We start from the raw sequence: 24,243 nt of genomic DNA on the forward strand, positions 1-24,243 counted from the left end.
ATTGAATCAAGCAGGTTGAACCATTATATAGGTTTAAAAAGTATGATAAGAAATGCTTAAAATTAAACCTTTTATTGGAAGAAAAGGAAATAAATTTGTATTTCTTTTGAACCATTTCATCAAGTAGACTTTTTGAGTGACTAAGATGACATGAACAGCAGAAGAGCAATGATAAAATTATAAAAGATGGCAAAAGCTGAATAGAAAGATTTCTTGCCTCGCAGGGTCAGGATGGGAAGGCATCTAGGATGGTTGTTCCAAAGGAGAGCATGCTGCAGCCAGGTCCAGAACACCCAGGACAGCCTCCCAGAACTTTTCCCTTCATGCAATTGCCGAAAGTAAATAAAATCAAATAGCATTTGCTCTGCATTATTTATTTCTCTTTGCACAACAAAGAGACTTTTAGCAGCAGAATATCACCAGCAATCAATTACTGCACAAGAAAGTTTCATTCCATACCTACAACACCTGAGCAATTTGTCTATCTACAAGACAGCCGAAAGGAAAACCGTAAGCTTCAAACATGTAGACTTTTCCAAATATCTAGATGCTTGATATCATAAGGACCATATTTATCACTTGAGTGACCTATTTGTTCACTTTTCATTGGGATATTTGCAGTCATGTGAACAGTCTTTATCTTTTAATAACACCGCAACGTCTACTTTGGTTTAGTGAAGATGGTTCAGCAATCATCTGGAAAATTCAGATGTCAGAAGCCCCTAAATTAAAAGAAACTTAGCCATGAGGAAAAATCGAAGCTTTAGGGCTATCAATGGTCCAGTGGTTTTATCTATGTTGAAAAATTGCTAAAGTGTCCATTTTTTTCCCACTTCCATTATTCTGAAAATTATTCTCACAAGAATTGTTTTTTCATTGTGATGATAGATACACAGACTAGGTGACTAGCAGAATTGAAATTCAAAATAGGTTTAAAAGATTCAAACGCTTGTAAACCTGGTTTCATGTGTTTGGACACAGAGGCTCTTATGACGTCGTGATATATTTACAACGATGAGTAAGGCCATGGTAACCCTGAATCTCATTGCTGTTAAAAGGAGGAATAGTTAAATGGTTTGTGTTCTACAAACAAGAGTGACTTACAATACCTTAAAATATCTTATGTTAGAATCCATCAGAAGCACTTGCTGTGCAGAGCATAGAGAGGCCAAGTACCAAGGAGAAGTGTCACAGGAAATGAGTTCCCTTGATGAGAGGGTCAGTCTCAGACATGACTGCCACCAATGTCTCTTCCAACATCCCACTTTCGTCAGGCCCCGGCCTTTCCTAAGGAGACATGTTTGTTGTTATAGTTATGGAATGGCAGTGACTACCTTGAACTTTTGTTCTGTGAAAAGACAAATACTTCTGAGGAGTCACTGGCGGGTTTTCTCTCCATCATCATATTTGGGCCTCTACATGAATAGAAACCCTCTGTCCCAACCCCCAACGCCGCTAGAATCACTCTTTCCCCTGAGCTTTGCTTAAGAGAACTGTTTATTGCTCCCTTGTTGCCACTGTCAACCAACTGATTGTATGTTACAGAGTATCTTGTACCTATAGGTGCTCTGGGGTTCCAAAACAAGCATTTTTTTTTGACTTGTTAGTTTTCATTTCCTGGTGATGGTAAGCCGTTTTTTTACTCTTCCATGTCAGTGCTTGTGCCAAAAGCTAGGTCTGTAAAATTATTTGTCATGATACAAGCACCAATAGCTGGCAATACTATACAGTAGCACTTGCTACATCTTGGCAATAACCACCCAGATGATCTCCTACGAAGGAGAAACACAAGACAAATGATCCCAACTCCTTCATTATTTATCTTCTAGACTGCTTATTGGACAAATCTGATGACTTCCACTCATTCCTCTACAGCTAACTCCTAAAACTTATACCAAAAAAGTATCCCGAAAACTTTCTAAGAACATATGGACTCTTGGCTCTCTTAGGTACTCAGAAACCATGATCTGATAACTTCTGGTAACTTCATTCTTACCTTGTAGCTCAAACATTTTTTTAACAGAAGCAAGGGGGAGAGAACCATGTTTTAAGTTACGAGACTGTCTGCTTACTTCTAAGTGAACATTTAAGAAGTAAGAATGTCAGATTGTTGATCTTCAAGCTTGTAACCAAGGTTTTGCAGGGTCTGAGAAACAACAGGCTAGCCAATTCCACATAGGAATGGATCTTGGTTTGGTGATGTCACCACCTGGGAAGGGAGGAATCAAATTATTTAGCGGCTGTATCCATGCAGATTACACCTCTGAAATTAAATCATAAACTCAGTTTTTACAGATTGGTTGTTACAATGCTGACAATGGTAGTCTCAAGAAATGCAGTAAAAGCAGCAACTGTACTCAGACAGATCAATTAGACAACAGATGACAGTGACATTATTTTCGTTTCCAAACACATGGATTTGAATCCATTTCAAGCAAGTCTCCACGACCCAGTACCCATTCTCTAAGTTATGCAAGCCCCCAGGAATTCTTTTTTCCCCTCAAAGCAGTGCTTACTGGCAAAAACAAATGAAGCAGATGAATATTCCTAGTATGAATGATGGAAACCAGGTATCAGGAATTCATTAGTGCTCTGCTTCACAGAGGTCTTTCTCTTCAGGCCTGGGTGCATTGTGGTGCTACACGCAGAACGAAGTGCTCCTTTTTTCACTAACCGAATAATGTTCCCTTGCAGGAGCTTGGTTACAATATTACAAGTCAAGAATTTGCAAGATTAAAGTGTCTGTTGAATTAATTAACTGCAAATCACCTCCCGTAAAGCTTGACAAGCTCCAAGATGTTTCTGTAAAAAAAGAAGGGAATCAATAGCATCAGCAATATGCAGTTCTGTGACGGTCAAGGCTGTATTTCTGAGTGTGACGGCTCACTGCCGCCCTTCCCCTTTCTTAGGGCAGAAGGGATTTATTCCTTTCCACAGAGTACCAAGCCGCTGATTCAAACCAAGGAAAGTGTCTTGCCCCAGGCTTTCCAAACATACTTCAGAAACCCACCTCCTCTTTTATGTACAATACGTTAGAAAGGTTAATAAAGGAAGTCGGATATTTTAGTTTTTTGAAAGAAGGATATAAAATGACAATTCTTTCACTGGCTGACTGGTCTCCCTTTCCTTTGGTTACCAAAGGATGCTGTGTCATCCCTCTCGATTTGAATAGAATAAAAAAGTCACAGGGGGCTCCATAGAAAGCCACAGGTCAAAGGTTAATTGCCAAGTGTATGAAGGAGCGCATTCACACACAAGTACTAATTTTCCAGAATCACAATGGATTGAAATGCTAGTGTCCATTAAGATGAGCTCTACTGGTTTGTGATCAAAGTAGGAATTTTTTTTTCCACAATAATAGAAACCTGAAATATATTTTCAACATGCTTAGGGGTGTTTTAGAATTGACCGATAAATGAATTAATTTGAAGTAATTGAAAGTGTTGATTTGTTACAAGTCCATACCAGAATGTGTCTAGAACCAGTTAAATTAAATTAGCTTAAACACAACAGCTCCATTTGTTAATATTTGTAACACTTAAACGAAGCAAAAATTTGATTAAATCCATTTTAATGCAAATCAAGCAGCGGAGAGAAGAGAGGGCTAAAGTGCTTAATCTGATAGCTGGAAGTATAATCAAAAAACAGAACTTTATATTTTCTGAAATTCTAATAACAGAGTAGGTGATAGGCCGGCACAAGTCATACTAAACAAGAGATTTTGTGTTGATACTGTGTGGGGAATATTTACTTATTATTTTGATTAATTCGTTCTGATGTTGATTTGTTTTGTTAAATATGATCTTTGCTCAGCAAACATTATATCAGTAACTACATGCTTCCTCTTGTCTGGTGTAATGACTAAAAACAGTAATAATTGTAGTAATGAATGTGGTAATGGTGGCATGAACCTAGAAGTCATGGTGCTGAACTAGCAACATTATTAGGTCAACTCTTTTATTAATGCTTAATGAGACTCACCAAGGAATTATTTGAATTATTCTGTGCTTGTAAAAATTAATAAACTCTCTTCTCTCTTTTCTTTTACTCCATAGAAGGCCCATAGGTTTGCACATTGCTGACCAGAATTATTTCACTTGGGGAAAATTAGTTAAACAAGGTAATGGTGGTCTTTAACAACCTGCTTCTTACATCTGTGGATGTACAGCTTACATCACTAAGAGTCATATTGCAGGAGCAACTGGAACTGGGTATTCCCGAGGGTTGAGTTTGGCTGTCTTGACTTCTGAAATGTAATGCTACTTTTCTAGGCATTGGAGGTAAGGCTTTAGAACAGACTCTCAGGTTGTAATAGTTGAGGTTCATATCTGGAAATGTTATTCCTCAATGATTACTATGCTGAAGAGATAAAGAATGTGCTAATGATGGATGCTTTCCTGAAAATCAAATTAGCAGCCTATGAGAAAACTCTTCACTTTGAAGACTCCTTAATTTCATGCCTTTTCTTGAAAGAAATTCTCAGAAACATATTCAAAATTCATCTAGAGATTATTGGTTTGAATTAAATACTATGTGCCAAGAAAGTATTTCATTTTTTTTTGCTGTAACTCTGATTTTAAAATATCTAATGATGGAGAGTCATAAAAACAAATTATTTTCTCTTTATAGGCAGTCATCTGGTGTTGATTTATCTTTGTATCTGTATCATTACTTTATGTTTGTCATTGTGTGTGGTAATTGTTTATTGTGAGGCTTACATAACACAGTCATGCACCACGTGACCTTTTCATTAATGGCAGACCACATATACGATAGTGGTCCCCTACAATTGTAATATTGTATTTTTACTGTACTTGTTCTATGTTTAGACACCCAAATACTTACCATGGTGTTACAATTTCCTACAATATTCAGTATAGTCACATGCTGTACAGATTTGTAGCCTAGGAGAAATAGGCTATTCTATATAGCCTAGGTGTGTAGTGGGCTAGACCATCTAGGTTTGTGTAAGTACACTCTATCATGCTCTCATGATGAAATCACCTAACAATGCATTTCTCAGAATATATCCTTGTCCTTAAGTGATGCATGACTGTATAGGTTTGGAAAAGCTTACGCTTCTTTCTTGCTTTAATATAGAATTAAATATAGCTTTTAAGAAGAAAAGCAGCAGTGTGGTAGGGTACAGAAAAATAGTCGAAATCAGAAAACTCTGCTTCTGCTACCAATAACCAGATGGTGGGTGACTAAAACGCAAGATTCCTCTTGTGCTTGACTGTGCATCGTCTAGTGATACTAGTCACAGAGGTCATACTTATTGAATGAATGACTCAGGAAATCAATACAAGTATAACATGTAATCCTGATTACAAAAATTGCCTGTTCTCTTTGAATCTAAGTTGTCTCATCTATAAAATATGATGATGAAGCAACACTTAGATTTCTTTTTTTAACACACCTGCTTTCAGATTATTAGATTCCTATTACATGCAATCGCATGTAAAAATTAGTGACTTCCAATTTCATGTAAGTTAATAAAGATCTGCTTAGATCAAATCAAAGTAAGAAAATACATGGTTGCTTGTATTTTAATACATTACATTCAGATTGAGCATTGAAGATTTTTTTAAAAATAAACACCAGGGTTGAGATAATTTTTGGTTTATTATTGACTACCTTTTTAGCATTAATTCAAACAACACACACACAGCTTACTATGCAACAACATCACTGAATGGGTTACAACTCTGTCATCTTGTAGACTTTCAGACATGCTACATCTAAAGTGAGAAGGGAAAGAACACATCGATTATTTTATAATTCTATTCAACAAATATTTGGTAAACATTTGCAGTATTCTTTGTATCTAACCCTTAGATAAGGTTCCTAGACTTATATGATGGCTCAAGCTAGTGGTTTAATAATCCTCCTAAATATTACATTTGTGACCTGTAAGATATCAAATGAAATTTAGGAAAAAATTATGGTGGTGGAACAGAATTACCTCACAATATGAAAATTATGTCACTTCAAAGACTTGTTAGATCTATGCTCTTTTTTCTTTCCTCCCTCCCTCCCCCCCTTCTCCTCTCTCTCTCTCTCTTTCTCTCTCTCTCATCAATACCAAAGTAAGTAGTGGAGTTCAGTTATCTTTTAGTCTCCCTAACTGGATGACAGTAGCATACATGTATAAAATACAAGAAAAGAAGCATCAGGTTAGTTTATATTTATCACTTAATTTCGTGCAGAGAAGAGCCATAAAGGGGGTTCAGTTGCCTGAAATGGAAGAACTTACTATGAGTTAGGGAACTGAAGCAAAATTCAGTTACAGATGATGGAGACTTCCATTTCTCTTCATTGACTTTTAAACTTTTAATGATTCATTCTGAAAAACACCTTTGACTTTTGTACAATATTTTCTTGGAAAAATTTGATCAGACTATGATTCTGTTTTTGCTGAAGATTTGCCAAATGGATTTTGGTGGGAAGACTCATTGGTCTTCTAGAAAAAGCTACCGTTGTTAAAAGCTGTGTTCAACTCTCAGCTCCACTGTTTTCTAGGGGTGGGACCTTCGGTAAGTTGTTTAACATCGCCAAGCTGAAGTTTTGTCCCCTGTAACTGATACTTAACTCACAGATAATTGTGAAGACTAAATGAGACCACAAAGATAAAGCTCTTAACCCCACATTAGATACACAGTAAGTCCTCAGTTGTGGTATGCTACCATCAATATGGAAAGTGGAATCACAAGAAATTTTAAGAGGACATAAAATAACCAGAGCAAAAATTAGATTTAGGCAGCTTGTTTCTGACTTAGCCTGTTAGTATAATATAAAACTATTTCAGGGACATTAAGCCATCCCTTATTTAGCAGAACGCAGATCTCAAGGTTGACTGAAGTTTTACATTTCTGAGCTAAATCACTACATGCAATATAACAAAAGTCTGAGTCCTCCCCCCGTGGAATCTAGAGAAAAAGCTTCAGAAGGATGATAAAACAACATGACACCTCAAACACTCTAGGGAGAGTTTCTGAACCCCTCATTCCTGTGAGCAAATGGCTGTTTGGCACTTCTTCCATGTGACTTTCTGCTGTGAGAGCAGGCTGCTTGAGAGCTAGTCTAATTGCTACAATTAGCACAATTAAATGGCTCATTATGTTTTTATACAATTCCACCCACATTCTGCAGTTTTACTTTAAAATGAATAATGATACAGTTGAGGCTGTTGCTCGAGAGTCTTTCCATGTGCCCATTTTTAGGACAGCAACTGGTCAGACGTGGACAGAGAGATCTCGGCAGTGGCTTGACGCTGCCAACGCAGGTGCCAGAAGCGAGGTGGGGAGATGCCGCACAAATGCTCAAAGCACTTCATGGCCTGCCTGGTACATGGACAAAAGTCTGGGGAACGGAGAAGAGAGTGAAACCACCCATTCTTAGCCATTTTGAAACATTTGAGCATCAGGTGGGAGAAGGAGTGTCATGTGTTCCAAGCTGACAGAAACAATCATTGTGATTGTTCTGACAAGTGACACAGGATTGCTGAGATAAAGAAATGTTGGTCTGCATCTGTCACTGAAATTATAGAAAGGACCACCCCAGTCCTGCTGTGTTTTCACCATGCACTTCAAGCATCCTCTGGGCTATAATCTGAGAGACCGTCTGAGCTATTTTTAAAGAGGCTTTAAGGGATTCTTCTTAGAACATAAAAATGCAGGCATCTCATCCAAGCTTTATATGGAAACAGTAATGGCTAATGACAAAGATGTGTGGAAAATGGCAAGGGAGCATAAATTTAGTCTAGAAAATGGTTCACTAGAAAAAGAAATCTCTGGATTTTTGTCTAAATGTTGTGTCAGAACTTGTTTCCACTCAATGGCATTTGGTATATTTAAAAGCAAACGTGTAACCTTACACAATCCTGGTAAGGACATGAGAGGTTTTTTTTGCTCAATTCAGTCTGTTCAGAGAAAGAAACTTTGACATAATACAAAACTATTGTATTCAGCTGCTTAAAAGATGAGATCCTTAAGAAGTGAGGAAGCTCATTCAAGCCAAGATGCACTGAATCATATCTAGGTATTTCCAACTAAAGTTCATAAGCCTGTTGCTGTCTTATAGACATCAACTGTAGGCTTGGGTTGATTTTGAAAAAGGAGTAGGAAAAAGTTTCTTATCTAAAAGTATATGTGTCAATAACATATCACTTGATATGCATCAAAGGGCAGTATATACTTTATCCTTTTCATCTCTGTTACACATATGTGTGTATGTGTGTGTATGTGTGTGTGTGTGTGTGTGTATACACACACACATATAAGTATATATGTATTTAAAAGGTATTGAGATTTCAAATATTCCATTTATTTTTAATTGGTCAGCTTGGTCAGCACAATAATTTCATTTACTCATAGAGCAAAAATAAATTGGGCAATTAGAAATTAACCATAAGTGCTTCGTTTTACTTTTATCTTCAGAATATCTTTTGCTCATACTTGAATTACACATTCTTGCCATGTCAGTAAGATAATTTGTTTTATTTGTTGGGCTAACGGTATTCATGGTCAATGAATAGTAACCGAGTGCCTGCAAAGTCAATGTTACTGAACTAGACAATACGTAGTTAAGTAGTACTATGCAAATGTGCAAAGAGGATTTATCGGACATTAACATATGTTTGGGGGAACCAAACTTTTTTACATGGAAATTTTTTTTTCTCCCACACAAATACTTAAAGTCTCAGTGTGATATATGGGGGGGGACCACCAAAAACAGGAATTTATTTACAAAAATTTGTTTATTTATTTTTTCTTTCATGTTTAAACTCCAGTCACCTTCAAAGTACACTTTGTTTGATGCAACACAACTATTGAGATGCTTTTTCCACTGCTCAAAATAGCTTTTGGACTTGTCAGTTTTGATGCCTTTTAGTGCTTCTGTCATTTTTTGGTTTCACTTCTTCCTCATTGACAAAACACTTCCCTTTGAGAATTTTTTTTCATTCGAGAAAACCAAAAAAACTTGCTTGGGGCGAGATCAGGTGTATAGGGAGGATGGGGCTGGGAGGAGTTCTTCCTGTTTTTGGTCAAAAATTGCTAAACACTCAGTGTGGTGTGGGCAGATGCACTCATAAGTCACCCATTATGAAATAGACAAATTCATTGAAAGAATCTCCAGAAAAAGCTGAACTTTGTCTTTCACAAGAACAATAACTGATACATTGATGTTGATGGGTTCCTAGAACAATTACATAGGGGAGGAAGCCAGTACTACAAATACTTTTTGGGCCCACCCTCCAAAAAATAATTTTATTTTATTTTGGGTCTCCCCTCATATACATGTATGTATATTTAGACAGATTAATTTAAAAGTTGAAAAAAATTTTTCTTTTAGAAAATTTCATGATTCTATGCAAAAGTGAGTACTAAGATCAGGCTCTCTTCTTGATGGAATCCAAGTGGACTCAGGCACAGAAATTCTGAGCCTGAAGATAAAGAACCCACCATTTCCAATTTATACACTAACCATAGCACATCCTTTCTGGATTCTCCACTGACTCTGTGGAGGGTTTAACCGCAGGTTGAAAAGGAAATCTTAGAATTAAGATGTAAATACAAAAGTCAAACTTTGTTCCTTTATACATTGATGATGTCTCTTTAAATATCAATACTTTAAACTTTGTTATCTATGCTTCTAGAAACTAAGTTGTTATTACCACAATGGCCAGATGGCAATGTAGAGCTTTCTGAATAATGAAAACAAGGTTAAATCATGATTTAACTCTAAAGTAAATTGTCTGGTTCTTGCCATCTTTTGAAAGATTCAATTTATGGCATGGTGGATACGTCCTTTCCTTAACAAGAATTCAAGACTAACGTCAGAATCTTTAAGTAGTTGGATAACAGAATATTAACAGTATTTGGGAAATCACTGAAAAATTCACACTCCTTATACCCTCCTGACTGCCAATCTCACCTCCAAGACAAGGCATAGTACATTATTTCTTATTTACATCACATTCATTTTGACTTTTAACATGTTGAATGAGAAATCAAGGTGAGAAATAACTTAGAACTTACATGATTGAAGCATGATGGGGCCTGACGGGTTTGTGTTGATTGATTGACTCTATTATATATACTGTAATCTGTGATTTACTCATAGAATCAAAGGTATAGTTCAACTGAGAGACTCAATTTCCAAAGAGCATCAGTTAAAAGTCGTCTTGGAAATAATGAAGCTAATAGCTCATCGTTCTGCACAAAAGTGAAGAATTTGCCAAAATAATCATTTTTTTTCCTTCTATAGTGGGGGTGGAATGCTTTCACCATGTGCTGACAAGAAGAATGTTCTCCTGGACCTTTCCTGGTGACTAGGTAATCTTTCCACATCCCAACAAAAGATTAGTATTTTTTAGTGGAAATCTTGCTTGGAGGATCAAATCATGGAGTACTAGGAAGTATGTCTACTTATGAAAATTGTCTATTTAAAAAAAATTGCTTTGGGGCTGTGTACCAAAAGAAGTCCTAGGTTGAGCTGTCTGTTACTTCCCGTGGATGTCACCGTGGGGACACAGTCTCTGGATGACACAACCATTACATGTGGTGGCTAGAGAACTGGACTATTTTTAAGTAAATCGGACAGTCCAAATAACTGAATAAGTAAACTAGCTTTTTTCTTTTTCTTTTTAAAGTGACTTGACTAATACTGAATATATCAGTTGGGTTAATATAAAACCAGGGAAGGAAGCTTAAGACATCTTCCACTGTGGTCAGGTTTGTTATAATGGATGGATGAAAGTAATCGTTTACGTCTTTGATTCCTGGGAAACATTGGCCAGTCTTGACAAGCCCTTTCTAGTTAAGCTGATTCTCACTTCACCTGATATTCTGATAGCACCCCTGGCCAGGTTCCTGGGGGCACCAACTTGCAAAAGAGGGTGATCTTGCAAGAGACAAATGTTTTCAATCTGCTGAGGCAGGCTGATGGAATTTGTGGACCAGTTTCTGACATCCCAAGTAAATATGATGCTTAAAGTATTTTAAACGATTCCAGGTTTATAAAAAAAGTGATGATGCCTATGTGTATATGCTATATTTTTTATTACAAAAATATTGAAATAATCCATGAGTTATTCCACTCTGCACCAACTATAAAAAAATACTATCAAAGTTTGACCGGCACTTTTAATGCAACAAAAAGCACCATGACCGAGGACACTGAGAACAGAAAGCGGGAAACGTTTTACTTGCTGTACGGAGGTATTTAAAACCCAGAAGCTTGTTGTAAGAGTACGACTTTATAGATGATTCAAATACAAATCTTAGCTGGATATAGTGATAAGCCCTCAATCAGTTCAGAAGGATTTTCTCATAGCATATTCATGGCCTGTGTCTGCTCATACTTACTAAAAAGTGTCCCAAAGCCTCTACAAGACACATCACTTTGACCTTGGGTTGGGGGGAGTATCTGTACACAGTGGAGAACTTGACTGTTCGTCCTCTCGTCTGCTTTTTGGGAGCTCATGTCACTCATTCTCAGTTGGTCGGGGCTTCCATGTCAGTCCTGTGGGTGAATGGTGTTTGGCACTAGAAAGGAGTGGCATGGCGTCTTCTGGAATCACGCCTGCCTATGGTCATACGGAGCCACTCGTTCCACATCTGGTTCCAGCCATTCCTCTCGTGCTGCTCTGTCCTTACGTTCCGGTGGGAGTTGCACATGCCTGGAAATCAGACTCTCATTTTGCCTTCTCCCCGCTTCCTCTTTGTGTACCTATTACATGTTTGCAATTGAATACTGCATCATTTAATATACATCATGAAGTTACCGAGCTCCTTGGTCTCGTCGAAAGCCATACATGGACTGCATGGGATTTCTATCAAAAAGGATGTTCTCAAACCCCAAATTTAAACAAACAAACCCAAAACAAATCCTGAAACGTGTGGAAAACGAACCATTCCATCAATGCTAATACATGTGTAAGCACACTTGAGTTTGCTGTCTGTTGGAGGGGCTTTCCACACATGGTAGGAGTTCCAAATGAGAAAATGGTCTATGGATCTTTTTTCTTAAGCGGTACTATTTCTTTTTTTCCTGGAGTCTTGAGGGGTATATTCCTTCTCTCTCTCTTGGCTTTGAGGTTCCTGTGGGAATCAGAGTTTTATATCAAGAAAAATCACCTAAGTAATTTTGACAGAGGACTGGTACTGTGTGTGTGTGTGTGTGTGTGTGTGTGTGTGTGTGTGTGTGACAATCTATTTTTATGTAAAGATCAGTAACTCCATCACAACACCCTATTGATTGGAGCCAAAATTTTCCATAATAATCGTGCCCTCTGGTGGGTGCCCTTCGAGACCATGCGGGAGGAATCTGGTGGCAAGGAGAGTCACACGAAGCTGGCGACATTCCTCCAGGTGGAGCGGGATGCTCTTGGGCGCTGCCGGTGGGGAAGCAGACCAGTTGCCGGCAGCTGGCAGAGGATCCACCACTCGTCGCGATGACGGTCCCACGAAGAACGCCACAGCTCCCTACCCTACTCTGCGACGAAGCGTCATGGTTGCCACAGCCCCGCGGTCACCCCCTCACCTGGATGTCATGGCTCCCGCCAGCCCTTCTGCTCTACAAAGTGGTTTCATACTCCAGCCGCTCCTGAACAAGAGCCTCGTCTTTGTACTGTAGCCTCGGAGGAGACGGGGAGCATTCAAAGGCTAAAATCGCCTTGCGTAGGCTTCGGTCCAACACGTGTCTCTCCCACGCCGGGTATCTGTTCCTGAACAGGTCGATCCTAATGACCGATGCTTCCAGGCGCGGGGGGCGAGGCGACGGCGCGGACGGGGCGGTGGGCCTCACCTGAAAGACGGGCACGCAGCCGTCCCGCTCCGCGAGTTTCTGCTCGCGGTCGCTGGCCACGCTGCGGTGGTTGGAGGCGGACCGCAGGGTGCTGGCGGCCCCTTCCGGAGGCAGGGCGAAGGCGGCCGCCGGGTCCTCACACGCGCAGCTGGGGGACTGCCCGAAGCGGGGTCCGTTGGGGTGGAAGAAGGCGTAATACATCAGCATAAACACGACGCCCGTGAGGAAGCTGCTGAACACCACACACAGCGCGGGGACGGCGAAGGCGTCGGCGATCTGGGGAGCCTTGTAGAGGTACCAGAGGGCGCTCAGGGCGGCGTTTTCCAGCAGGACCACAAGGTAGTAAACGGACAGCCGGCAGCGCGTCCTGCCTTCCTTGACGTTGAACCAACTGAAGATATAGATAATCCCCACCACCATGTCGAAGACGATCTCTTCCCACTTGGTGATGCAGAACTCTGTCTCACAGTGGACGATCCAGAAGGTCATGATGCACCAGTGAAGGACAATGAATATCCCAAAGTACAGCTGGAACACCGAGGCAAAGAGGGCAAAAGTGATGACCCTGGCGGCGATGGTGAAGAAGTGCCAGCAGAACTGGATGACGACAGCCATGTAGCTGATGGGCTTCTTGTCGTCGCGAGAGTCCCGGAGGGCCTTCTGGTAAGAGGCCAAAGCCCAGGCCAAGGACACGAGGGAGGCTGCCGCTGTGAAACCTACAAAGGCAAACAGGAAGACATTCTGTCAAAAGGGAGAGGCTGCGATGCCCCCTGGAAGCCGAGTCACCTGGGGCTGGGGGCTTGGGTCAGGTGGCTTGGCCCTCAACAAAGCCTTCATTTCTCTGAGTTTTAGCTCAGATGGAGACCCTAGTGAGTGGGGTCCCAACCGTGTGGAGAACTCATGAAACTCAGGGGAATGTACTTGAAAGCAGGATGGAGTGTGATGGCTGGAGTTGAGGTAGGAGTTAACTTTCTGTCTACTTGCTGTAAGTAGATTCAGGAAGTAGTTTTGGGTAGTGGGAAAATAACTGAGGCCTGGAGGTTGTCAGAACTGGATTGCTGCTTCGACTTTGTCATTTACTTCCTGTATGACTGTTTAAACAGGTGTCATTATTTACGCATTTGATCTCCAAGGGTCCCTGTCAGCTTTGAGATGCTGGGGTTGAAGGATACACAATCACAGGAAACTCGAGGGACTAGCTAGTTTATGTTTCTGCTTCTGAGCAAGTATAAGTGTAGTTTATTTATCGGAGTTTACTCTTTCTTCAAAATAAGAAGTATCTATGCAACAAACTTGTTAATGTTTCTGGCGGACAGCTTGTCCTAATGTAACCGGATACTCTTCCTACAGTGACAGCTCCTTACTGTCTTTCTCTTAAAAGAAGAAATGTCCATCACTGCCATTCATCTCTCAGCTTTTCATAAATTAGAGTATGCTGAACTCATTTTTCAATCGCTTCTCTTATTTTGTTATTTTATCAGCCCCATCAGTATTCCCTCTGAAAGTGGGTTTCCAAAGTTTAAAGGTCATTTTTATTGCTTTTCTCTATGCCTGTTCCACCTCCGGTGTCTCAGAGTTCACCTCTATGGTTCAGACAGGGCTCACCTAAAAACACTGGACTTCTTTAGGGGGGAGGTCTTTTGGGGAATTCCTCTTTGTCACTGAAAGGTTATGGCAATCTGCATTGCAGCTGGTTTACTTAATGAGCTGGATGTACCAAGACTTACCAAGACTGAGAACGGTCTTGTGTATCTTAAAGTCCAGCTGGCTTTTTCTTCATCAAATATATTATTAATCATAACAAGGCTACATTACACATAACCCATAGCAAGGTCTCTCTCTTCTTTTGGAAATCATAGAAGGTGTTGATTGCCAGGAGTTTATGATGAAATTGGTACTTTTTATTAAAGGATTTTTTAAATAGGAAAAGCTGTTGCTTATGATCCTTGAAAAATGAAAAAAAATTACTTTTGTAAAAAAGGGCCACACTAATTGATAGAAAACACATCCATCCCCAATAGTTATTTCTTGTGCATCCTCCTTGAGTAAGGTGAACTCCTAATTATAGATAAATAAAATGTTTTCAGACAGCCACTTTTCATACTTTCGCCCAATAAAGCCAGCAGAATGACAGGATATGTTACACTGGGACCTTTACGTTATTGTTGTTGTTGTTTTTTTTCTGGCTAGCACAAAAATTATTTATTACTATAAGTCACAGGCGACTATGGCAATGTTTGTAAATAGCTAAAGACCAGTACACAAAGGAATTTATAACAATTCAATTTCTATGCGATGGAAAACACCAACATCAATTATAAAGCAAATTCAGGAAGGAAACAAAAAAAGGGCAGAAAGAAAAAGTTTAAAAAAGTAGGAAAGACGGTGAGAAAACAGGACACAGAAGAACAATGACTCTGCGAACAACATATGCATGATCAAGTTTGGGCGATAAAAACAAAAGGCTGTGCCATTTTAATTGTAACAGCTTTACGTGGACGGGGTAGAGGCCGCGCTCCCCATCTGCACCGTTTGCAGGCTTGTATCTTCTCGGCTAAACTTGGCTTTGCGCTCTTAAACCCGGCACCCTCCACCCCCTCCCTTTCTGCCCGCGACCTCCCTTAGGACGGCGCTCGAGCACAGCGCCACCTTCAGGAAGACGAACGCATTGTCCGTCAGGCTCACGCAAACCACAGAGCCCTTGAACTCCACTGGTTCTACCGGTTTGTACAGGAAGGTTTTCTTTAAGGCTGAATTCCAACTCCAGGAAAAAAAAAAAATAGAAAGAAAGAAAACAAATAAATAAACTTTAAGCACCCAGTATCTTGAAATTATCTGTTGTCAGATGTAAACAAAAGAAAAAAGAAAAATCAGCCTCCTCCACATTTCCCCGTCTTCTTTGCCCTTTTCTTGCTTGTCCTAAACGAGGAATTCAGTCTGCGCCAGACCCTCCAGGAACTTAAGGTAATATTCTGGCGGTAGAAAAATGAGGACTTTATATCAGCTTTGTTTTCTATATATCTTACAGGTAGAAAAAAAAAAATCTATGCCAAAGGGAAATTTCACGTCCACAGCGACCATACCCTTTCCAAACTCTCTGCTTTAGTAACAGTGAGAATGTTTCTTCTTCATTTGATTCTGATTTGCTTTTCCTGCTGCTTAGAAATTATTATAAGACAAATATATGCCTAAACAGAAAATATGGGGTCTTTTTAAAGTTAAGTCCCTCAGTACTACTTATTACCAATTCACATCTGCCTCAGAACAAATGTTTCGTTCTTTCATTCTTTATACAATCAGTATCAGCTCAGTTGTTTCCAATGCAAAGACAGACTCCCTCAGCATGACACCACTGTATTATTAGCATATAGTTCTCTGGAACTTTGGATGTACGGTGACGCAGTGCTGGAACATGTGCGTCTGAGTACTCCTTTAGCTATCGATGTGTATTTTAAGTTTTTATTTGAAAATAATTACAACGCAGAAAAATTACAAGAATAGAAATAGTACATTGAACACTTACATACCTATGTTCCCTTTGCCCAGAGTGTCAATTGGCCCCATTGGCTTTAGTCTTGCTCTGTTGCCCAGGCTGGAGTGCAGTCGTGAGATCATAGCTCACTGCAGCTTCAAACTCCTGGGCGCAAGGGTTCCTTCTGCTTCAGCCAGTGACCAGCTGGAATTAGAGGTGTGTTCCACCATGCCCAACTAATGTACACTCTCTCTGTCTTTCTGTCTCTCTCTGTCAACCATTTGAGAATAAATTGTATAAATCATGGTTCTTTACTCTAAAATACGTTAGTGTTTATTTCCTATGAGTAGGGATGTTCTCTTACATAACCAGAATAAAGTTATAAACTTCAGCCAATTTAACACTGATACATTTTTTTTTCTAATCCACCATCAATATTCTAATAATATAAATTGACATGAATTGTGTCTATTCCAAAATTTTTCCCTCTGTATTGAGTCTAGGATCAAGTATTGCATTTAGTTGTTGCATCAATTTAGTTTTCTTTAATCTGGAATATTTCTACAGACTTTCTTTGCCTCTTACAACCTTGAAATTTTTTGGAGAGTACAGAACCTCAAAATTAAAAAAAAAAAAAAAAAAAAAAGGAAAAGGAGATATTCCTCACTTTGGGCGTCTCTGTTGTTTTTGTATAGTGAGATTCAGGTTATGCTCCCCAGGCAAGAATACATAAATGACATTGAACAATATGTATTTTTCAACATCACTAAAACACTAAAATGTAAAGAATTTTTCAGTGGTTCCAGGAAACGTATAATGTGTTTGCCTGCATTTTCTTTCAAAATATATGAATAGCATATCATTCGTGAAAACTTTAAGATCAAGCCATAAAAACACCGACAGGAGACTCAGAAGGGATTATACTATGGCGTAAAGTGTGAAAATTAATTATGAGACCTTAGAACTTACCTAGTGCGATAATCTCATTTTATAGAAAAGAAATCAAGTTTTACTTTGAGAGGTTAAATAATTTATCTTCCCTCCCTCAACTTCCCATATATCTCAGGTAAAAATGGTCTTTCTTCTACTCCAGAGCTTCCCTCAACCCTATTTCTTCAAGAAAGAACCTTGATACTTATTATGCTTCTCTCTGTATTCTACTTTTTCCTCTCCAAGAGTCCCTTTTCTGTGTCTTACAAACACATAACAAACCTCCTTGGTCCCAACAGTAACCATTCACTTGATTTTCTCACTTCTCTTCTATTAGAAAGTTGTCTCCTGTTTTCCCTCCTGTTCTTATCTCGTTTCTCCATCTCTGTCTGCTTGTCCTTGAGCTCTTGACTTTGCTTAGGAATCAGTTCTAGATCCTCTTTCCCTCTCAGTCTCTCTGAGTGACTCTACTCCTCCCATGTCTTGAACTGTCTCTTCCAACTAAGCAGACAGCAAATGCCTGTGTGGACTCCTACCCTTTTCAAGATCCAGAGCTGTGTATCTGACGTTTACAAGAGACCTCACAGGTTTATGATGAAATACCTGGAAGCAATCTGGCTGTGGGATGACAGTGGTGACAACTGTTTTCCCATGAAAGAACACAATTCTTCCCTTTATCTCCTCCTGTTGTTAGTATAATGCCCTTCTCAGAACAAGGAGGAGCATGAATTTCCAGATGGGCTGCCACAGTTCTAAGAAAGGGGTTTTATGTACAGCTTGACTAAAATGCCATGTTGCAAAGCCACTCAAATCCATGCATTCCTAATGTGTGCCATTCTGGTGCATTGCTTCTGTCATTGAAACGAGTCTGGCTGATCCAGGTGTCTTTTCTTTGTTACAGCAGGGCTGCCCAAACAATCGATCTGACTTTGACCATAAAGTTGGCATGGCAGTTTATTCCATCATTTTGAGCCAATGATCTATCCAGATATACAGACACAGATATTCTGCTTCTTGGATAAATGTTAGTAAGGGATATAACACCCTTGGAAATATTATACTCCAAGAGTTTTGATTTTGAAACTCTAGACTAGAAGGGAACTAACTACTTCTCTCCCCTCAGATCTGTGCATTTGAATTATTGTAGCTCCAACTTAGGAAGCCAGAGGCTAGTTTCTCAGAGGACGTCTAAGGTACTTGTCCATTTTGAATACAGATGTTTCAGAATAAAGGTTATGGGTCTCATACTAGCTAGTTAGATCATTTAACATTTCAAAGGGAGTTGATAGAGATCAGCATCACGGAGTCCAAGAGAATAGAAAAGTTGTGAATTTCTTCCCATTTTGTTTTTGCTTCTCATGGAAGTTTTTCCCTTTAGGGTGTCTCTCTTCATGTCCTTTTCTTGCTTTTCTTTCATCCCTCCATCAATCACTCCTCCAACCCTGCTTTAACTCTGCTTTATCATTCCTTCTCCTTAGTTCCAGTGCCCACTGAACATGATATGGAATTAGATGATTTTTTCAAAAGTTTTGATAATTAAATGTTTGGCGTTGCCCGAATATAACTTCAAATTTGTTCTTAAACCACAAGAAAAACTCAAAATAGGAAAGAAATGTACTGTATTTAATAGCAGAGTTCTGCTCTGACTATTCTTTTCTGTACCCTGCTCTGATTCCTGTGGGTTTCCTCCAAATCCAGATTTGACTTCAAGATTTCTCCCAGCATCCACTAAAAGGACTCCACTTCACTAACCTCTGCTTTTCAACACAAGCAACTTGATTTCCTATAACCTTCCTCTAATTTATATCCAACTACAGTTAGAATGAGAAATGTTGATAATTCTTTGTATTAGGTTTACAGAAAATGACAGCTTAAATATAGTTGATAGAGGGTGTGTGGGGTGGGGAGTAGCAGGTAAAAGCTGTACCACCTCCATTTAAGCATTATTTCCTCTTTGAAATAATGGATAAAGGGTTAGTATGGGTTATAAGACCCTTAAAAATATTATAATCCAAGAGTTCCTTTGATCTTGAAACCTCTAGTCTACAAGGGGGCTATTTCTGTCTCTCATACATAAATTAGTTCTCCCCAAGGACATGTTTCCATGCTGAGCACCTTTTCCCATTCCTTCAGAGCACTGATCCTACTTATAATTATGTCTCATTTTGTGCTTGTTTAATTATAGTGTTTTTCACTGCACGAGACTGTTAGGCAGGGATAAGTACCTGTTTACCTTTCTCTCCCCTTGAGCCTAGCACAGTGCCTGACATGTGTTAACAACTGACACGTAGAGAAAAAAAAGGAAAGAAAGGAAGAGAAGGAAGAGTATTCCAAGTGTAAACCAGAACCACCGAGAGAATGAAATGTTCAAAAGATTTGTACAAGTCTTCATTGCTCCTCTATTCTGCTTCTTTGCAATTTCAGTTTGAGCTGCAAATGTCAAAACACTGGGCAATAAAATCTGTACCCCTGTTGTGTTGTTTGTGGTCTGGGTGTAAGCAAGAATTCTTGGAAATCCCGAGAGAATGCTTTATAGGATTTATAGCATAATTCCCTAGATATAAGAGGTTCAGGGAATTGAACCGAGTGCTCTAATTCTTTGATTTGTCAACAAAGAGAATGAGCCTGTCTTTTTTATTTCTCCCTGGGGAGGGCAGAACTTTCCCCTAAAACAGGCAAGCCAAAGGTCACAGTCTCAGGGAAACATTGGGTCACTGGCCATTGTTTACAACCAAACCGCAACTGGCAAGAAATGGCTCCTTTAAAAAAAAAAAAAAAAAAGTTTTTCATTTCATTTTTTTACTTCGGACTTTTTGTGTCTAGGGATTCTCCCCCATCCTTTTCTTTTTTAACTTAAAAATGTACTATCATTAAAGTCTTCTAACATAATCAAAAGGAGAGAGAATAAAATGACAAATATACCCTGCATCCAGAAGCAACAACAGGGCTCTTATTAAGTTCTCCTTTCTCTTTGCTGACAGGACCAGTTGGGCTGAAAGTGATCCCAGGGAAGCATCAAGCAGCTGATGACTGGTGCTTTCTTGACCTGGGAGGTCTCCGCCTGACCTCTGCTGCCTCCTCTTGCACTGCCTTTCTGTGTTCCAGCCATACTGCCATCTCTCTATTTCTCGAATGCTACATAAATCTGCACTCTCTTGCCAAAGACAGGAGATGCTGTGCCTTCCCTCGAAAAGCCACTCTCTCCAGTTAATCACGACTCATCCGCCAGTTTTCAGTTGAAGCATCATTCACTTCCTTAGTGGAGTCTTTCCTATTTCTTAACACCCTACATTTATTCTTTCTAACACACCTCGGCATGCCTGCTGTACTTCCATATCCACGTGGGTGTTGACAGATGTGTCCCCCAGGAGGGCAGGATCTTTGCTTCCTTTGGCCCACTGTGGTGTACCCAGCTCTGGTCACTCTGGTTGTTTACTAGTTTCTTGAATTCGTACATTTGCCACCCAGTAGCTGTTCTCAACTTGTTTTCCTATTTCCCTGTCATCTTCACTGCAAACATCTTGACTTCCCTTCTTCTCTTCCCATTTCTTTATCCTTTCAGTTGATCTTAACATTTTGGAAGAAATTTAAGGTATCTTCTCACAAATAGTTTGGGAATGAATGATTTACCAGGTAACCCTACAGAGGTAGGATGATCACATGACCATTCAGAACACATGTGTCTTCTCCTCTCACACACACACCATAGTTTTTTTCCCCCCAAAAGGCACAGTGCCTTAACAAACAAACAAACCATAGGATTTTAGATGGCAGTATAATATTGATTTCTTGTAGTCAAGAAATTTTGCAATTCCCTTAGTGTACGTGAGGCTTATAATCATAGACAAATGAAGAAGGAACAAGCATTGATTGATCCCTTGCTTTGTACAGTGATGTGCTAGGTACCTATATCCTTTGTGAGATTTAAATCTCATAACAACACTTTGAGGCAAGTATTGTTCTTTTTGCAAACAGGGAAACAGAGAAACAAATAAAGGTTAAATAACTTGCCCAAGTTCATGTAATTAACAAGCAGGACAATTATCAGAATCCCTGGATTCCAAAGCTGTAGTCTACTACCACAACTGTTGGTATGGCTATCCTCATTGACAACCTGGGAATGAGCCACAGACAAGCGTAATGAATTCTCAAATCTCCCACAGTTCAGACTCATGGGGTACAAACATAGTGAGTTGCTGATGCCTCTGTCTTTAACTAGTGCCTCCTCTGCAAACCTCAACCTCCTAATGGACTCCCATCACATATACTCCTGCAGATCCACAAAAATCACACCTGTGCCCAGCCTGAAGGACCCGTTTTGGATTCTTTTCACAAAATGGATCAGAAGCACAGGCACGTAGGAGGAAAGCCAAGCTTTTCTCCCCTTCATGCTTTCTGATCTGGAGTCACCCTCCTAAGTCTTTCTGGATTTCAGACTCGGAAAAAATGTTGCTGGTTATGAGTGGAATCATGTGATCTGAAAGTGGCAGGTCACAAAAGGAATATCCAGAACCGGAATGGGTTCCCGTTTCTTCAGCATGTACACAAGTTACAAGTATAAAAGCAGTATTCACTTGGCTGGAATCATATCTAATTAGCCTAGGTGAAAGAGGGCAGTGATTGAAAAGCATACGACACCCTCTCTGCTCTGATCTTTGCTGAGCATGGTGAAGGTAAGGAAAGTAATACTCGTTCCACTGGGACTAGGACTTTCTTCTCGCACTGAAGTTATTTTTATCTCTGTTTTAAACCTTGTAATTGTTCTGATTAAAAATATTTAAATGCTTTAATATGTCTAGTTTTGGTGAGGATATGCATTCTTTTAGTAATCCATTCTGAAGATTCCAACTTCTTTGCAAGGCAAATTGCAAGCCTGCTAAGGTGGTGATAAGGAAAACACTGAATTAAAAATTTTAAATGCTTTAATATAAAAATAGTTGGAGAAACTTATTGGAAAAAAGCAAAACGTCTTTCTTCATTCTGAACAAATGTGGAAACTTGTTTCTTTCTGACTGGAAAAAAAAAACTCAGATAATCTCAAATAGTTACATTTCATTCAAAACATTTTATCTTTGTCCTATAATTCTCAAGAAGAAAAACATTTTTTGGTGTGTGGTAATTTGAAACCATCTAAACAATATTTTCTTTGGGGAAAAAAAATTCTATCTATAGGATAAGGCAAGAAGTCCCTGTTCTTTGTTCTTTCTACTACCTATTACATGGTTATAGTTACACTGAAAATAAAATGATGATACAAATTGCTACTTGAAAGATATAAAACAAGTAACCTGGGATGCCCAATAGAATTAAATTTTCCTTTAGTGTAAGTTGATTTCCCATCCCACCTTTTCTCTTTTAAGCCATTACACTATTTTTCCTTGCAGCTTTTCTATTCTGAGTGGTAAGGGGTGAAGTTGGGTGAAATGAAGAGAAATAAATGGGGAAACTGGGATGGAGACAGGAAGACAAACTATGTCCCTTTCTTACCTGTCCAAAAATGACATGGATGGATGACAGCAAGATTAAAATAATCAAAATTTAAAGATCTCAACGTGTATCAAGCATTGTTGTGTGGCCTTTTCACATTTATTTCCTCACGGCATCACTTCTTCAGTGTAAATATTTTGCTGTTTTACAGATTAGGAAACTGAGGCTTAGAGAGATAACATCATCTTACACTGGGATGGTATTTTTTTTTTTTTTCCTGTAGTGGGCCAGGCACATATTTTTGGCTATGTGTGCTGTATAAGTCTCTGTCACCACCATTTAACTTGCCATTGTAGTGAGAAAGCAGCCATAGACAATGAAAAAAATAAGCAGTAGGCCAAAATTGACCGACGAGCCTCAGTTTCCCCGTCCCTCGCTTCACTTGTGGGCACATTTCTAACATGTCACAGAGTCAGAATTGACACTCACATTTTTTTTTAAACTTTTAATTTTTTATGTGAATACTCACATGAAACATTTTGGGCTATTGTGAACCCTGTTAACTTTGGGGAAACGGCTCAGGTGGTTATGCGGTGGGTTTAGGTGGTAGCTGTCTGCATTAAAGCCAAGAGGCACTGCGACCGACCAACCAAACAACTAACGAAGCAAGCAAGCAAGCAAGCAAGCAAGCAAGCAAGCAAGCAAGCAAACAGACAAAATATAAACAAACAAAGCTACAGGAAACCTCTTGGTGTCAGCATATCCTGTACACAGGGTAGAGTCTGGGTATGAACAAACCTCTTAAAAATTGACTCTGTACCTATAGGCATCTTAACAAGGAGCACAAATGCCACCACACCTTGTTCAACCTCTTGATTGCTTTCTGGAAAGCAGGTAGGCATCTACAAAGCGAAAGGACAAGGTGACTGGGTTTAGGCTGCCTCCCTGTGTGTTTTGCTCATCCCTTGCTTGTGGGAAGGCCAGCCCCTCCACCCAGCTGGCCTTTCCCATGCCAGCCGAAGCGTCTGAGATGGAAGCTTTAGTTTCTCCTCCTTCCCTTATGCCCCCAAGGTGCCTTTGTGGGCTCCCATGTCTGTGAATTCAACGGCCCACATACCAGAAATCATCCTCAAGCATCACCGAGATGAACAGTTAGTCGTCTATTTAGGTGAATGTGTAATGCAGCGCATCCCTGAGACCGTGAGTCTGGGTCCCCGGGTCTATAATCAAGTGTGAATTCTAATGAGAACCACCGTCTAGTCACCCACATTTAGAGTTATCCAGGCTTTGAGGACTCGGAAGGGGGCCCAGAAAGTAGAAAATGGTGACACTAACCCTGCTTCACAGACTGCAACTAGGGTAAATAAAACTAAGGAGAGCAAGGCATGCTTGGGGTGACAAGTGTGTAGGGCTGGGTAGCACTAGTAGAGGTGGGGCTGGCTTGTGATGTTCGTGATGACACAGAACGGCATCAATACTTTTTTTATGGACATCGAGAGCCAAAGTCCTTTTCTGGTAAGACAGCTAGGAGGCTGCTTAAAAGGGATTCTGCCTACCAGATAGAGAAGTAGATGGAAGGAATGCCCATGGTGGGAGAGTTTTCC

At 39.7% G+C, this 24,243-nt stretch overlaps 1 protein-coding gene across 1 annotated transcript; it reads right to left on the minus strand.

Annotated features, from left to right (window-relative positions):
• Positions 1-353: 353 nt before the first annotated feature.
• LOC103271049 (XK-related protein 4) lies at positions 354-17,595 on the minus strand. Its single transcript, XM_021717494.1, has 4 exons — positions 17,495-17,595; positions 15,405-15,571; positions 10,041-13,526; positions 354-2,802 (listed from the first exon to the last, which is right to left on the minus strand). Exons 1-3 carry the CDS (start codon positions 17,593-17,595, stop codon positions 12,580-12,582), a joined length of 1,215 nt encoding a protein of 404 aa, XP_021573169.1. The 3' UTR covers positions 354-2,802; positions 10,041-12,579.
• Between the last annotated feature and the right edge of the window lie 6,648 nt (positions 17,596-24,243).

Source organism: Carlito syrichta, unplaced genomic scaffold (assembly GCF_000164805.1).
Source record: "Carlito syrichta isolate Samal-C Ts95f unplaced genomic scaffold, Tarsius_syrichta-2.0.1 Scaffold108968, whole genome shotgun sequence".
Taxonomy (NCBI): Eukaryota; Metazoa; Chordata; class Mammalia; order Primates; family Tarsiidae; genus Carlito; species Carlito syrichta.